Genomic DNA, 12,406 nt, shown 5'->3' with positions numbered 1-12,406 from the left:
CTGTGCCACCCTGGGGTGCCCTGTGCCAGCAGCATCAGTGCCGGCGGCTCGGGAGCCAGAGCGGCCAAGGAGAGCTCCAGCTGCCCCCTGGCATGGGGGTTGTGCCACCCCTGGGTGCCCCGTGCCACCCCTGGGTGCCCCGTGCCAGCACGGGAGGAAGGGCACGGGTGACCCACGAGCTCCGTGCCAGGGAGAGCCCCGGGCAGGGCTGCACAGGACTGGCAGCAGTGCAGAACCCCAGCCAGGTGTGCACACCTGGCACACCTGGAACACCTGGCAGGCCTGGCACACCTGGAAGGCCTGGCACCCCTGGAAACACCTGGCACACCTGGACACCTGGCACACCTGGACACCTGGCAGGTCTGGCATTCCTGACATGCCTGGCACTCCTGGAAACACCTGGAATTTCTGGCACTCCTGGCACACCTGGCACACCTGGCACACCTGGCACTCCTGTGTTGCTGCACGGGGGGTGTTGCTTCGGGGCAGTGCAGGCGGGTGGAACCAGAGCCTCCAGGAGATCAGCGTGCGGGGTTGGGCATCCCTGGGCACGGGCAGCCCCGCGGTGCCAGCCGGGCACAGAGCCCGCCCCAGGAGCCCCGGGGGCTCTGCAGTGGCCCCGGGCAGCCTCAGCCCGAGCCTGAGCTGGCCCCAGCTCCAGGGCCAGGCTCCGAGTGCCACCAGGCTTTGGTGCCTGGGGTTCCCAAATCCCCTCTGGGGTCCCAAACCCGCTCTGGGGTCCCAAACCTGCTCTGGGGTCCCAAACCTGCTCTGGGGTCCCAAACCCGCTCTGGGGGTCCCAAATCCCCTGTGGGGTCCCAAATCCCCTCTGGGGTTCCCAAACCTGCTTTGGGGGTCCCAAACCTGCTCTGGGGGTCCCCAATCTGCTCTGGGGGTCCCAAACCTGCTCTGGGGTCCCAAATCCCCTCTGGGGGTCCCAAACCCGCTCTGGGGGTCCCCAATCTGCTCTGGGGGTTCCAAACCCACTCTGGGATCCCAAATCCCCTGTGGGGTCCCAAATCCCCTCTGGGGTTCCCAAACCTGCTCTGGGGGTCCCCAATCTGCTCTGGGGTTCCCAAACCCATTCTGGGGGTCCCAAACCCGCTCTGGGGTCCCAAACCCGCTCTGCTCGGGCTCCGGGTCACTGTGGAAAGGTACCACTGATGCCTCCCTGTTTTTCTGTAAATTCAATTTGTTCGCCTTAAAAATGTTTCCACATTGATTTTTTTTTTTTTTGGAGGTGGGTGGGGATGGGGTTTTTCTGGTTGTTTTTGTTTTGTTTTGTTTTGTTTTGTTTTTTGGGGATTTGGTTTTTTTGTTGTTGTTATTTGTTTTGGTTTTCGGGGTTTTGGGGGGTTTTTGGGGGGCTTTTTTGTTTTGTTTTGTTTTGTTTTCCTAAACAAGTAGCAGCTGCCTCCCCAGCTCTGAGTGAAGAAGAGCCAGTGTGCTTACTCACTCTTGTCAGCTCTCAGCAGCACCGAGTGATGATTAATTAACAGTAATTAACAGCATCACTGCTGTTAGCAGCACTGGCTGAGGCAAACCCCACTGGGACAGGCCAGACAGGATCAGTCTGCCCAGAAATGCACCGGCTGCATTTCTGCTGCATTTCTGCTGCATTTCTGCTGCTTCCTGCCCACCTCCAGGGGACCCCCAGCATCTCCTGGGTCCTGCAGCCCCCTGGGAGCTGCTCCAGGCCAGAGCCAGGGGAGACCCTCGGCCCCCAGAGCCCCCCCAGATCTCACAAAACCCTCTGGGGGTCCCAGAGGAGAGAAAAGCGCCTCAGGGCTGCAGCTCTGCCAGCAGCAGAGGGTTCTCATCCCGCTGCTCTGTACCAGCCTGAGGAAATGCTGTTGGAAATACCAGCTCTGGCTTTTCTGGCAAAACAAGGGGGGAAAAGGAAAAATCTCTCAAGGAGGAAAGGGAATGGAGGAAAGAGACTCAGTGCAGACCTGGCCTGACCCCTCTGGGCAAGGACAGCAGGACCCCCAGAGCCCCCCAGGCCAGGCTGAGCCCCCCTGAGCCCCCCAGGCTGAGCCCCCAGGCCAGGCTGAGCCCCCCTGAGCCCCCCAGGCTGAGCCCCCAGGCCAGGCTGAGCCCCCCTGAGCCCCCCAGGCCAGGCTGAGCCCCCCTGAGCCCCCCAGGCCAGGCTGAGCCCCCCTGAGCCCCCCAGGCCAGGCCGAGCCCCCCAGAGCCCCCCAGGCCAGGCTGAGCCCCCCTGAGCCCCCCAGGCTGAGCCCCCCAGAGCCCCCCAGGGGAGGCTGAGCCCCCCAGGCCAGGCTGAGCCCCCCAGGCCAGGCTGAGCCCCCCAGGCCAAGCCCCCCTGAGCCCCCCAGCCCCCTGTTCTGGCTGCAGGCAGCACGGAGCAGCCCCAGCCCCCTGCACCGCCCTGTGCTGCTGCCCCATCCCAGCTGCACCAGTCCCAGCCACGGGGGGACACTGGGGGAAGGGGGAGCTCGAGCCCCCCACTCGAGTTGGGATGGGGGGAGCAGGGATGGACGGGATCCGGGCAGGCAAAGAGCTCCTGGCTTTGGTTTGGTCGGTTTGGTTTGGTTTGGTTTGGTTTGATTGGTTTGTTTAGTTTGATTTGGTGTGATTTGGTGTGATTTGGTTTGCTTTGGTTGGGTCTGGTTGGATTTGGTTGGATTTGGTTGGATTTGGTTGGGTTTGGTTGGGTTTGGTTGGATTTGGTTGGATTTGGTTGGATTTGGTTGACTTGTGTCCACCGTGGTCGGTGTGAAATCTGGGGCAGTGTAACACAAGATCCCAACAGATCCTCAGCACCTCAGAAATGTTCGGGGAGGAAACTGATTTTCCACAAGGCAGCACTGGGAATTTCATTTTTTTTAGGTGTCCGTTAGCCAATAAGTTGGTTAATTGGTTAATTAACCAATAAACCTACTGCTGGGGAAAATGTAAAAGCTGTTTTTGCAGATCTACATAGAAATTCTCCTTCTCCCCAAACTAAGGGAAAAACCCCAGACCCTGCAGATTTAGAGAAACAAAATAAAGCCTAGGTCAGGCTAGAAAAAAAAAATCAGAATTTTCAAATGCTCCCTTTGGAATCGTCCAGTTTAGGAATAAAAAACAAGCTCCAAATTTTTTTGTTGTACATATTGTTGCTGCATGCTTACCATATGTTAGATGGAAGCATTTCCTATCCCTTGTGGATAAAAGAACATTTTTCAAGTTGTAGTAAATTATTATAAAGCCAATGACATTTCATGGCATGTTACCGTATCAAGCTGTGCTTGTTGTATTTTTTTTTTTTTCTTTATGGTTGTATTGCTTTTTTTTTTTTTTAATGTAAATGTACAAATATTTCTGTCGTGACGAGCACCTGTTTTACACGGCATTAATTGGGGCGCTGCAGCTCCAGGCTCCACAGCCCATCCAAAGGGATTTTGCACATGGATCTGGCTGAAAAAACCCCACAACCCAGCACAGGAGGGGCTTGGGGACCCTTCCTGACCATCCCCCAAAAATCAGAGCACCCCCAGAGTCTGGGGGTGACCTGGCCGGAATTTCAGAAGGAATTCTCCCATGGGTTCCCAGAGCAGCTGGGGCTGCTCCTGCAGCCCTGGAAGTGTCCCCAGGCCGGCTGGAGCAGCTGGGACAGGGAAAAGCGTCCCTGCCCTGGCAGGGGTGGCACTGGGAGGATTTTGGGTCCTCCCAACCCGTTCTGGGCTCTGATTTAGGCCCAGCCTAAACCTGGCTGCAGAAACAGCTCCCAAAAGTCCCTCGGGTGCCTCTGAAAGCCACACTCCCTTTGTGCTGGGCCCGAAGGATCAATTTAGGGGTTTCGTGGAAGGCTGGGAGCGGAACCTTGGTCCTGCCAGCTCCCCCAGCAATTAATGCCATGTAAATGAGGTCGAACAGCTGGAGCACCTCTGCACCCTGTGCCCCTGGCCTTGGCCAGCCCTGGCTGAAATGGTCACCCCAAAGCAGCTGGGCAAAGCCTTTTCTGCCCTTCCCTGCAGCTCTGGCAGGGCCTGGCACCCCTGACGCCAGCTCAGCTTCTGCTTTTGTGGATTGGATTGGATTTGATTTTGTTTTCTTGCCCTCTTGTGCCCGCCTGGATCCCCTCTCTGCTCCCTGCTGTGGGGGCTCCTCTGTCACTGCTGATTTTGGGGAGGGGCTCGGCTGCCTCGGGGGGCTCTGGCCACTTTTGGGTGACATTTGGGCAGGTTTGGGCAGGGGGGGCCCAGCTCTGGGCTGGGTTTGAGCTGCCAGCGCCGTTTCACCCCCTCCGTGTGTTGCATGTGTCCTTTGTTCGATCAGTCATTACTTTGGATTGCTGGCCTTGATGTTATTATTAATTAAAGAGCTACACAAATCTCCCGGGGGCTCTGAGCCGTTCCTTGCTGAGCTGCAGCAAATCCTGGGCACAAACTGCTTTGCACAAATTTTCACCGTTTTTTCCCTGTGCTGGGGAACTCACACTTGGTGGTTTTCCTCCCAAAGCCCACAGCACTCCTGACACAAAAGCTGATTTTTTGGGGTGTGACAGAGCCTGAAGTGCCCATTCCTCCCAGAATGGATTGCACACAATCTGGCTCAGGCACCACCAGGAATAACCAAGCTTCTGGCAGGGAAAGAAATTGCTTTTTTTCTGCCTAAATTTGGCAGAGAAAGCCTCAAATCTGAGTCAGAGATAAGGGTTTGTGTGGGGCTGCTGGAAGTGCCAGGGAGACCCAGACAAAGCATCCTCTCTCTGGGTAATGCATCTTTTCATTTCAGAAAGAGCTATAAAATCACTTGTAAAAAAAAAATAATATGAGCTGTAAAATAAATCATCCTGGATGCAGGCAGTGCCTGAGAGTCTGTAGCACATTGCCAGAACTTTTTAGATGATTTAAGTATTTTTTCATAGCTAAATGTTTTGGAGAGTCCTTCCTGGTAATGTGGGAAGGGAAAACATCTTGGGAAGGTGCAGAGGGGAAATGGGGAAATGTTTATCAGGAATTCCACCCCCATGCCCACTCCAATCCCTCCCTGGCCTCTCCTGCGGGCTGAGAGGCCCCAGAGGTGCCGGGTGCTGCCCCCGTGCCCAGGCTGGGCTCACCAGGGCTGCTGGGATCTTTTCCCCAGCTTTTCCTCACTCCATGGAAAGGCTCTGGGAAAGGAGAAGCCTCGGGAATGTCTGCATTCCTCCAGCCTGTGAGATGATGTGAGGAGCGAGCAGCAGCATTCCCATGGAATAGCCCAGCTTGGAATGAAATATTCCCATGGAATAGCCCAGCTTGGAATGGAATATTCCCATGGAAGAGCCCAGCTGGCCATGGCTGTCACCTGGGGGGACAAACCTGGAGCTCTTGGAAGGAAAAGCTGGGAAAAATCCTGGGGGAAAATGAGATTTTTGGCCCCTGCAGTGCCAGAATGAACATTTCTGTCCATTGCAGAGGCTGGGGTTGATTCCCAGCTTTTATTTCAGGCGTGGGCACGTGTGAGCCCCCCTAAATACCTGAAATAAAAGGATGCAAGGAAGAAAGGGCTGGGAATGCCCTCCCCTCCCTGCCCCTGCCACCAGAGCAGTGCAGGACTGCCCAGCCAGCCCTGGTGAGGAAGCAGGGAGGGGAAGGGAGTCACCCCAGCCGAGACAAAGTGGCATTCCCAGAGCAGAACCCCCTGAAAATGCCCAGAAAACCAGGATCACCTCTGCAGACTTTTATTGTTTCAAACCTACAGACAGGACGAGAACTCCAGTGCAAACACGAGCAGCGAGCAGAGGGACCTCTGGGTGTCACCTTTCCATGGGTGTCACCTTTCCATGGGTGTCACCTCCCCATGGGTGTCACCTCCGCATGGGTGTCACCTCCCCAGGGCTGTCACCTCCCCAGGGGTGGCTCTGGGCTCTGTTCAGGGCTCAACACTCACAGTTAAGGGGCTTGGGGAGGCCTGGGCTGAGCCAGGGGTGCTGGTGTCACCCTGGGGTGGCGTCACCCCAGTGCCAATGTCACCCCTGGGCTGGTGTCACCCTGGGGACAGTGCCACTCCTGGGGTGGGGTCACCCCTGTGTGCTGTCACCCTTAGGATAGTGCCACCCTTGGGGTGGCACCACCTCAGTGCCAATGTCACCCCTGGGCCAGTGTCACCCCTGGGATAGTGCCACCCTTAAGACAGTGCCACCCTTGGGGTGGGACCACCTCAGTGCCAATGTCACCCCTGGGCTGGTGTCACCCTGGGACTGGTGTTACCCTTGGCATGGTGCCACCCCTGGGCCAGTGTCACCCCTGGGATAGTGCCACCCTTAAGATAGTGCCACCCTTGGGGTGGGACCACCTCAGTGCCAATGTCACCCCTGGGCCAGTGTCACCCCTGGGATAGTGCCACCCTTAAGATAGTGCCACCCTTGAGGTGGCACCACCTCAGTGCCAATGTCACCCCTGGGCTGGTGTCACCCTGGGACTGGTGTTACCCTTGGGATGGTGCCACCCCTGGGCCAGTGTCACCCCTGGGATAGTGCCACCCTTAGGATAATGCCACTCTTGAGGTGGCATCACCGCAGTGCCAATGTCACCCCTGCCCTGGGGCTGGTGTTACCCTTGGGATGGTGCCACCCCCGGCTGGTGCCACCCCGGTGCCACGGGCAGGGTCCTGCTCCCCGCTCACCCCTGGCTCCTCTGTCCTGGAGGCCGCGGGCGCCGCAGCCGCTCCGGGCAGGGCCGGGCTCAGTCTCGGGAGGCAGCGATGCGATCCACCTGCAAAAGGGACACGCAGCCTAAAAACAGCTCCGGGGGGACACGGCCGGGGCTGCTGCTGCTCCCGGGAAAGCAACCCAAGGGAACGGGATTCCAGGGCTGGGATTCCAGGGCTGGGATTCCAGGGCTGGGATTCCAGGGGTGGGATTCCAGAGGTGGGATTCCAGGGGTGGGATTCCAGAGGTGGGATTCCAGGGGTGGGATTCCAGGGCTGGGATTCCAGAGGTGGGATTCCAGGGGTGGGATTCCAGGGGTGCATTTCCAGGAGTGGAATTCCACGGGTGGGATTCCAGAGGTGGGATTCCAGGGGTGCATTTCCAGGAGTGGAATTCCACGGGTGGGATTCCAGAGGTGGGATTCCAGGAGTGCATTTCCAGGAGTGGAATTCCACGGGTGGGATTCCAGAGGTGGGATTCCAGGGGTGCATTTCCAGGGGTGGGATTCCAGGGGTGGGATTCCAGGGCTGGGATTCCAGGGCTGGGATTCCAGGGCTGGGATTCTAAGGGTGGGACTCCAGGGATGGAATTCCAGGGCTGGGATTCTAAGGGTGGGACTCCAGGGCTGGAATTCCAGGGGTGCATTTCCAGGCTTCTGTCACCCTGAGGAAATGAACCCATGGGAAGGGCTGGGACTCCAGGGGTGGGATTCCAGGTGTGGGATTCCAGGGGTGGGAATTCCAGCCTTCTCTCACTGCGGGATTCCCTGAAAAAGGCACCCAGGAGCTTCCAGAAGCTTCCAGCATTTCTGGAATGAGGGTGACACTCACTGAGCAGGGGCCAGGGCTGGGCTGGGCTGTGCTGACTGCAGCTGCCTCAGTGATAATAATAATTCAGTAAATAATAATTCAGTAAAAATTAAGGTACAGAAGCAGTTCTGCCTTGGGGGGATCTCACAGGATTTCTTCTAGAGTGGAAAAAATCCCAGTTAGGATTTTTCTTTTAGGGCAGGGGGGATATGAGGAATGAAATGCTGAATCTCTGGCCTAGAACAGCCTCGCTGGGCAGGAGAGGGGCGAGTTAAACCCTGAGGTTTTCTGCTCTGTGCACCCAGGGGTTGCCTCTGTTCTTAATGGATTTAACTAAAGACCAGTAATTCCGTTTGGTTAACGTAGGGCACTTGATTTTATTCAAAGGGCGAGATACAAAAAAAGTAAGCAAAGAGACAAAACCCAGATGAGAAATGCTACAGACAGAAGGAGACATCTCCTGCACACAGCACACGACAAACACGGTACAGTCTGGTCCCCACAGCCCAAGCCAGCTGGATATGTACAGCACACAGCAGCTACAGGGGAGGAAATGTGGGTTTGCCACTCAAATGTCTATTTACAGAAACTGAATTGAAGGCAAATAAGTTTTCTTTCCTTCTTTTTTTTTTTTTTTTTTTTTTCCCCCAACCCAAATACTTCTGTTTCTTCTTCTTCCTGTTCTGCTGAGGAGGAGGGACTCCATGCTTTGAGGCAAGTTTGGTACCTTCAGGTAGGATCTAAAATTGGCCACAGCTAAACACTGAGCTGCTAATTAAGCTACTTAACTTCAGTCCCTCCCTCCATGCAACACCAAGGACTCCTGGGGACGGCCAGGGAGGGGACAGGCCCAGTTCTGCTCTGCTCAGGGCTTGGTTGGTGCCTCCAGAGGCTTCACCTGCAGCTCAGCCAGGCCTCGGGGGCTGGGCTGGGCTGGGCTCAGGGCTCTGCTCGTCCCACCGGGCTGGGAAAGGCTCTGGCTGGTGGTGGGGCTCTCAGCTTTGGGGAGCAGGGTGTCCCCAAGGAGATGCCCTGGGCTCTGCACAGAGTGCTGACTGTGACACAGCTGGGACAGAACTGCCCCACAGCCCTTCTGCAGCAGAGCCAGGGGAAACAAAACCTTTCTGGCTGCAGCAAATTCCATCTGCAGCTTAACCTGCACGTGTGTGGAATCTGTGTGAGAGCTGCTGGGCAGAGCTGGGAGCTCTCTGCTCTTTGGGAATTAAAGACCTCAGGGCTTCCCTCGGAGCCTCTGCAGGTGAGGAACAGAGCCACTCACACCAAAATAACCTGTGAGCACAGTGGGCAGCAGCAGGAGCTGCTAGGCCAGCTGGCAAAGGCCTTGGTTTGTATTTACCTGTGGCTCAATCTTAGAGACAGGGCTACGGAATTTTTCAACACCTCAGTGAGGAAGGAGAGAATTTCACTGGCTCAGTAAGCAAAACATTCAGTTGGGAGAGCAGAAGACTGACTGGCTGTTAATAAATACCACGAGACATCCTAAAAGTTTTCTAAGGAAAAGAGAAACATCATCTGTTCATCGAAATGCAACACGGGGACAGAATGAGGTAAGGAAAGCTAGAAAGAGTCCTTTGTACACTCCCACTTCACACTGCATGGCAACAACAACAAGAAGGAGATGCCAACAGGCTCCCTGCCATGCTCAGCAGGGAATTCTTCACACAGGTGAGCTCCAGAGCATCCCTGGAGGCTGAGCCTGCAGCACCACCAGCCTCCCTGCGAGCCCTCGCTTTTGGCATCAGTTTGAGCCCCAGGCAGGAGGAGGGGGCACTGCCTGTGCCCTGACCCATCAGTGCTGCAGGGAACAGGGATTTGTGTGGCTCAGCATGAAGCCAGAGCTCAGCTCACGCCGGGCTCGCCGAACTCGGCTCTTTGGTCCTCTTTGCACACAGCTGTCAGCGAGGAGGAACAGCCCGTGCTCACACACTGAACTCGTCCCCAGGGGCGTGTGCCCCCTGCTCTGAGCAGTGCTGGGGAGAAAAGGGGCCTGAAATGGTTCCCCCGTGGGGCTGTTCCACGAGAGATCCGCTCTGAGAGCAGAGGATGGGGCAATGCACATCCCTGGGCCAGGGGAGCCCAGCCTGCAAAGCCCTGCAGGGGTTCTTGAGGAGGAGGAGGAGGAGGAGGAGGAACTGTCTCCCACCTGTGAGCATTGCACATGCCTTGCTTTGTCCTCAATTCTCCTCCTCCAGTCAAGCAGGGAGAGCTAAAGGTGATGGCTAGGCACAGCTGTGCCAGGGCAGTGCCTCACACACTGCATTTACTGCACTAAAAGGCAGCAGTTACTACACTAAAATGCAGCAGTTACTGCACTAAAATGCAGCAGTTACTGCACTAAAATGCAGCATTTACTGCACTAAAATGCAGCAGTTACTGCACTAAAATGCAGCAGTTACTGCACTAAAATGCAGCATTTGCTGCTTTGCTCTTAGACACTGGCAGCACGACGTGTCCAGAAGGAACAGAGTGACAGGGCAATGAACACTGGCTTTGAGAAGCTTTTCCAGGCACGCAGAATTTCATTCCCATGGTGGGGCCCAGCCTCGAGCTGAGGTGAGAGGTTCCCACGGAGCAGAAGTGCCAGAGGCTTTGGGAACACCCGTGCCAGGGGAGCTGGGGCTGGCAGGGCACTGGGCACCCTCCCCAAGCACTGCATTTGCTAAAGCCAATTTGCAGGGGCAGCAAATCACCTGGAATATTCACCAGCACCATTTTACACCTTGTGGCATGGTTTTACAGTGCCTGTGTAAAGCTAATTCAAATCCCAGCGAGATGGGAGGAAATTCACCTTTCCACATGAGGAAATAGGTAATAACTGCCCTTTGATGGCTCTGAAAAAATCAGGTTTTGACTCCTGAAGGTGTTATTTTCTGCACCATTTTTGATTCTCTTCAAGCTGGTTACAGGAACATTACCAAGGTAATTTCTTTATTACCAAGGTAATTTTCCAAGGTTATTTCTGGCGTGTTTATGGAGCCTTTTTATCCCCTTCAGGTGTGTCACAGAGCTGGGTTATCCAGGTGTGTCACACCCAGGGTTACAGAGCTGGGTCCCTCAGGTGTGTCACACTCAGGTGTGCCATACCCAGGTGTGTCACACTCAGCTGTGTCACACCCAGCTGTGCTCCAGAGGAAATCCTCAGCACAGGAAAAGCTCCCCTTGTTTGAACAGCCCCAGGCAGCAGCAGCAGCAGCTCAGAGCCAGCCCTGGCACCTCCCTGCCCTCAGCCCTGCCAGCCTGGCTCCCACTGGCCCTGCTGGGGTCCCGTGGCCACCGTGGCTGGGGGATTGTCACTTGCTCTGGGTGTGGCACGGATAAAACCCTTCTGGAGCAGCATCACCTCCCTGGCAGCCTCGCCAGGTGCCCAGGAGCAGAGTTGGGGCAGCTCAGCTGGGTTCCCTCCTGCAGCCAGGGCAGGAATTCACCCCAGAGGTTTGCCTGCAGTTTCCTTCACTGGTAAAATTCCTGTTCCAGCTGCGTGTTCTGCTGCACCTGAGAGCACCACAGGGCACTGAGAATCCTCCAGAGCTTCCCCACAGTGACTGGAACAGACAGTGCCAGCAGCTCAGAGTAACCTAAAGTCTTAGCTAAAGACTCAGCAATCTTCAAGGAAAACCATTTAGCATCTTCCATGGAAGTCTATTGATCAGAAAAACCCCAGAGCTATGGTTGTAGCACGTGGAATCGATTGGACAATCACTAATGTAATGGAATTATGGTGATCTTATACACAAACAACGATTTACCAAAATAAGATTTACCTAGGGGGCTTTAAAATCGAGTTATTTTGGTACCAAAAAAAAGTCTTTCATTTAATTCCCCTTTGCCCCTATGATTCAGATGATCTGTCACTCTACAGTTACGGACTTGGCCAGATTTCTTGGAAAATCAACCTGCAGAGAGGGAGGAGAAAGAACAGGCTCGTGAGTATTTACACACTTGGTTTGTTTGTGTATAACTTTGTAACCTGTGGAACGTCTGTTCTGCCTTCCAACTGAGAACAATCCAACACATCCTCACCTTCACAGCGCAGAAAAAAAAAACTCCACAGCCCTGATTGTTACAACTCCTGGCTCAGAACTAAGCAGAGCTTTAGCCTGGGCTGTTCCAGTGCCCAGGTGGTCACTGAGAACAGGCAGTGCCTGTATTAAGATCAACCAGCCAGCACCAAACTGCTCGCCAAACACCCTCCTGAGCACTTCACCTTCCCTTCAGCTCCCTAGCAGCCCTCCAGAGCCTGGCTGCTCCTTCCACAGCACAGCCACACGTCCCAGCTGGGCTCCTCCAGCTCTCAGCGGCCCCGGGCTCTGCAGCAGCTCAAGCAGTGGCACAGAGAAGCCCCAGACCTGCAGCAGCCCCCAGCAGCCCCAGGGCAGGGGATGCTCTACTCACATCGTAGCCCCTGAGCACGGCCAGGTGGAAGGCCAGCAGCTGGAGGGGGATCACGCTCAGGATGCCCTGCAGGCAGTCCACGGAGTGGGGAACTTTGATGGTTCTTTTGTTGTTCTTAATGGTCTCGATGTCCTCCTTGTCACAGATCACCACAGGCCGGCCCTGCAGCAGAGAGGAAGGCTGAAGGAAAGCACTTCTGGAAGGTTCTTCCCTCCTTCTGTGCAGAGTGCCAGGGGCAAAATCTATTCCTTAATTTAGAGCTAAACAGCTTCCCATCCCCTGGGGGCATTTAAGGGTTAAACAGAGCATGCCAGGGTCTGCAATTGCTGCAAGAGCTGCTGGTGAAACCCCCCAGGACTCGGTGAGACCCAGGGGAGCAGTCTGGGTGTCTGGGAAGGGCTCTCCTGCCCCAGCAGCAGCAGCAGCTCTGTGCACGCAGAGCTGCCAGCCCTGTGGAGTAGGTGAGATAAAGGATCCTTCATCTCACCTGCAATGACCTGCTGCAGGGGTTCCTTTATCTCACCTGCAATGACCTGCTGCAGGGCGT

At 55.6% G+C, this 12,406-nt stretch overlaps 1 protein-coding gene and 1 long non-coding RNA gene across 3 annotated transcripts in view; both read right to left on the bottom strand.

Annotated features, from left to right (window-relative positions):
- Positions 1 to 2,542: 2,542 nt before the first annotated feature.
- LOC146765611 (uncharacterized) lies at positions 2,543 to 7,063 on the bottom strand. Its single transcript, XR_014949863.1, has 2 exons — positions 5,816 to 7,063; positions 2,543 to 5,781 (listed from the first exon to the last, which is right to left on the bottom strand). It is a non-coding gene; the product is annotated as an uncharacterized LOC146765611 (long non-coding RNA).
- Positions 7,064 to 7,798: 735 nt separating this feature from the next.
- The window catches only part of GFPT1 (glutamine--fructose-6-phosphate transaminase 1), a 30,302-nt gene continuing 25,694 nt past the window's right edge, over positions 7,799 to 12,406 (bottom strand). For both annotated transcript variants that reach the window (XM_085559268.1, XM_085559269.1), the window contains 2 exons: positions 11,860 to 12,021; positions 7,799 to 11,360 (listed from right to left, as the gene is read on the bottom strand). In XM_085559268.1, the coding sequence (XP_085415394.1) occupies positions 11,316 to 11,360; positions 11,860 to 12,021 (207 nt within the window). In that variant the 3' untranslated portion in view covers positions 7,799 to 11,315. The remainder of the gene's footprint in view (positions 11,361 to 11,859; positions 12,022 to 12,406) is intronic.

Source organism: Lonchura striata, chromosome 22 (assembly GCF_050655825.1).
Source record: "Lonchura striata isolate lonStrDom1 chromosome 22, ASM5065582v1, whole genome shotgun sequence".
NCBI lineage: Eukaryota > Metazoa > Chordata > Aves > Passeriformes > Estrildidae > Lonchura > Lonchura striata.
Note: the sequence above shows the minus strand (reverse complement) of the source record. Positions and strands in the feature narration are given on the sequence as shown.